The 3,940-nt window shown below is 29.0% G+C and overlaps 1 protein-coding gene across 4 annotated transcripts in view; it reads left to right on the forward strand.

Annotated features, from left to right (window-relative positions):
• The window catches only part of LOC108766545 (Golgi integral membrane protein 4), a 24,718-nt gene that overhangs the window by 1,348 nt on the left and 19,430 nt on the right, over positions 1 to 3,940 (forward strand). For 2 of the 4 annotated variants that reach the window (XM_018515912.1, XM_018515920.1), the window contains exon 1: positions 1,460 to 1,477. The exons of 1 other annotated variant lie outside the window; for it this stretch is intronic. In XM_018515912.1, coding sequence (XP_018371414.1) covers position 1,477 — 1 coding nt within the window. In that variant the 5' untranslated portion in view covers positions 1,460 to 1,476. Of the gene's footprint in view, positions 1 to 1,459; positions 1,478 to 3,940 lie in introns of those variants that run through there. One more of the 4 variants, XM_018515893.1, reaches the window with a different exon arrangement.

Consider the following 3,940-nt stretch of genomic DNA (forward strand, 5'->3'; position numbering starts at 1 on the left):
ATATATACATATATATATATACACATATTTTTATACATCTTCAAAATTCTAATATATATATCTAAAAATTTATTAATGTGTATCTAAAACTTGTATATTTATCATATATTTTTTATGTTTATTAGATAAATATGTTTAAATTTTTCAAGCCTTAGTGATATAATCAAATTTTAATTTCTATCTATCGAATGTACATGGAGAAAATTTTATATTTAATCCTTAAACACCACACTATTTTCGCCACCTGATTTCACCACACATAAGGTCTGTTTTCTGTGGCTGAACTAGTGTACATTTTTGGAACTTGAAGTGAGATGGGTATATGTTTGATATTTGTTGAAAGTGAGGAAGAGAGTGCTAGTGCAGGAACAAAAAACAAACCAATGGATTACGGTAACCCTGGAGTCTTCTTTTGCTTTTATCCCGGGATCTAATGCATCAATGCAAAGAAAGTTCCCCCCCCCCCCCCCCCCATTGTTCCCACTCCCACACTTCTGACCGTTCATAAACGCTGCGCATTTTTTTCAAACGGACTGGGTTACCATAACCCAGTATGGTGTTCAAGGATTAAAACTACCATAATGTGGTAGTAGCTGCGGTTTTCATGTAAATTATAAGTTTTGAATGCTATAATTATTTTTTTAAAAACAATAAACAACGTAATTTTTACACTTTTTTATAGTAAATTTTATATAATAAAATTTTTTATTACGAAATCAAATCTTGTTGAATGAAAGTTAGTATTGTAGAGAAAAGTAAAAAATATATACCTAGCAAATTTTGTTTGCGTACCATAGTAAAAATTAATTATTCATGTTAGAATATGGCTTAACAAAATAATTACTTTATTTATGTGATAAAAACTAGTATTACCATAGTAAAAGTTAAGTCGGAATTATGTTGTGAGGGTCCATACGAAAATTCAAGACATAGTAAAGTGTAATTTAAAATTATATTAAAACTTAATATAAAATTTTCTCCGTGTATAAATTTTTTTATACACCAAAAAATCGGATTATAAAGGATTGACGAATGTGCAATGTTCGCGAGAACACGAAGCGTTGATTGCTATTCGCGCATAAATACTAAATAGCAATTTAATTCCGCTATTAACTCCGCAAATCTAATACCGCTGGATCCGGATGACGGTTCTCTTTGCGGATGAAACGTCACTCGTGCGATTCCATGTGTACGGTACATGGGCGCCTCTCCCGCGAGTCGTAGGGACATTCTCGCATTCGGATTGCCGGTCTGTCGGTCTCGGGATCGACTGGAAGATACGCGACTTGTCTACGTGTCGTGTTGCCTCGCGCTAATGGTCGCGTGCTAATTAATCCGGGGACAGAAATCTAATGGCGATCTGCTCGACGAGGGAGTTCAGCTTCATCGATTCGTTGAACCTATATCTGATTTCAGCAACATGTGCGATAATAATAAACGCCGAATGGGATATCGATATCGGACAAATTTGGAGCAAGTCAAGCTTCACGTTGCGAAAATCACTGTTGAATGCAAAGCATCACGTGCCCGAAAAAGCATTGAGGCGATAATAAATTTACGTAGAAAAATACATACTCTACGGAAATAATTAATAATTACTTGTTTCAAATATTTTAAACATTCAAATATCTGCAGATATTTATCATAAGTTTATTACAAGCATTAAATTTATTCAAAACATTATTCTGAATTTTGATAAGTTTAATACTTCAATAAAGATTATTGTTAAATTAAAACAGATTTTATTTGTTTATTACTAAAAATCTTCGATGAATTTTATAATACTCTTCGAAAGAAAATAAATTCTTGTTTTCAGTGCGTATTAATTAATTTTTCTAAAATTTGTTTTAAGCTCATTATCAAGAAAATATTCTTTGTTATAGATAATCGTTACTTAAAAGAAAGAAAGTAAATTAAGTTATTACTTTTCTAAGCAATAGAATGATATTTTTCTGTGTGTGGATACATATGTTTAGTGATATTAAATAATGAAAAATGATTAATTTGTTTCTAATTCGATATCAGCGTTCACGCTGAATTATTGTCATCGAGATAGATTAAGTAATCAAGCGAAAAAGTGATTAATTGAATTTAAATTATCACGAAAATGCATTTAAATTGAAAGCCTGCATTTAAATTATCCCCAAACAAGAGTTCTTAAATATTGCAAAAATTTTTATCTGAGAGCATTTGGAGAAGAGTTTCCTTTTCTAGATGAAATTCTAGGCTAACTATACTTCAGAGAGAAAGAGAGGAAGCGAGCTGAGTTAATCTAGAGATAAACTACAGATTAATCTCGAGCTATCTACATTTTATCAAGTGCAAGATTGAGAGATTCAAATTAAATTTCTCTTTTGCCCTCGTATTCTCGAAATAGATTTATTTTTAGTTCTCGCGCACCAATAGTATCGTTACGAAACCGCATCTAACCATGATATCCCGTAGATTATATAGACTTCAAAATTAATGTTAGATAAATGAATATACAAACTATAATAAATAAATATACGAGGTAGTCCACTTAAATCGAACATCTTGAATATTTCGCTTATTTTTGATGATACATAAAAATGTTTCAAACGAAAGTGAGACAATTTTTTCGAGAGGGAGGTATTTTGGTTATGTTGTTTTTTTTCTAAGTGGAGGCGTCAAAAAGATATGAAGGTGACCTCCACTTTTTAAAATGGAATTGTATGATTTTTTTTATATAATATGATTCCTCTAATTATTCTGCATATAAAAGTATTAAGGTAGTAACATTAAAAAACCAATAATTGACGACATATTTTACACTTTATTCTGGCAGAATAATGAGATGAATCAATTAGTATAAAGAAAACATATCATTGCTTTAAAAAAATATGTATGCAAAATGGATAATTTTTTAAATAAGCAACTGTGTGTGTTTTCTTTACACTAATTGATTCATCTCATTATTCTGTTCATAAAAGTATTAAGATACGATTATCAAAAAGTTAATAGTTTACGAGTTATTTAACATTTTATGTCAATATGTGCCAGAATAAAATGTGAAATATTTCGTCAACTATTGGTTTTTTGCTATTACCACCTTAATATTTTTATATGCAAAATAATTAGAGGAATCATATTGCGTAAAAAAATCATACAATTCATACAAATCATACAAATCATACAAATTTAAAAAAGTGGAGGTAATCTTCATATCGTTTTGATGCCTCCACTTAAAAAAAACCAACATAACTAAAATACGTCCCCCTCGAAACTCTTCCACTTTCATTTGAAACATTTCTTTATATCACCAAAAATAAGCGATTTTATATCGATTTCAGATGGTCGATTTAAGTGGACCATCCTGTATATATACATACAGAAAAATACATACTGTACACGAGTAATAATTATTTGTTTCAAAATTACTTATTTCAAAAGTTCATGTATCCATAAATCTATTACAAACTTTATCAAGTTTATCACAAGCATCAAATTTATTCAAAATACATTCTGAATCCTAGAAAGTTTAATATTTTAATCAAGATTGTTAAATTATAACAAATTTAATTTGCTTATTATAGTTATTATATGAAGTCAGGGCATTAGCAATGGGGATCACGACACGGCAATAATCCGTAAGTCCTTTGACACATCTGATGAAGTCGGTTCTTTCAATTTTATAATATTTTTCAGAAGAAAGTAAATTCTTTTTTTTTTGAGACAAGAATTACAAAAATATAATATAATGAGTTTTTTTAAATACAAAAATATAATGAATTTTTCTAAAATTTGTAATAACTGTAATAAGTATGTACATTTTAAGATTATTAAGAAAATATTTTTTGTTAAGGACAACTGTTACGTAAATGGAAAAGATTAAATTGAGTAATCACTTTTTTTAGAGCAATAGAATGATACTTTTCTGTGTATGCAATGTATATATATATATATATATATATATATATAT

The sequence above is a fragment of the Trachymyrmex cornetzi genome, unplaced genomic scaffold (genome assembly GCF_001594075.2).
Source record: "Trachymyrmex cornetzi isolate Tcor2-1 unplaced genomic scaffold, Tcor1.1 scaffold1187, whole genome shotgun sequence".
NCBI lineage: Eukaryota > Metazoa > Arthropoda > Insecta > Hymenoptera > Formicidae > Trachymyrmex > Trachymyrmex cornetzi.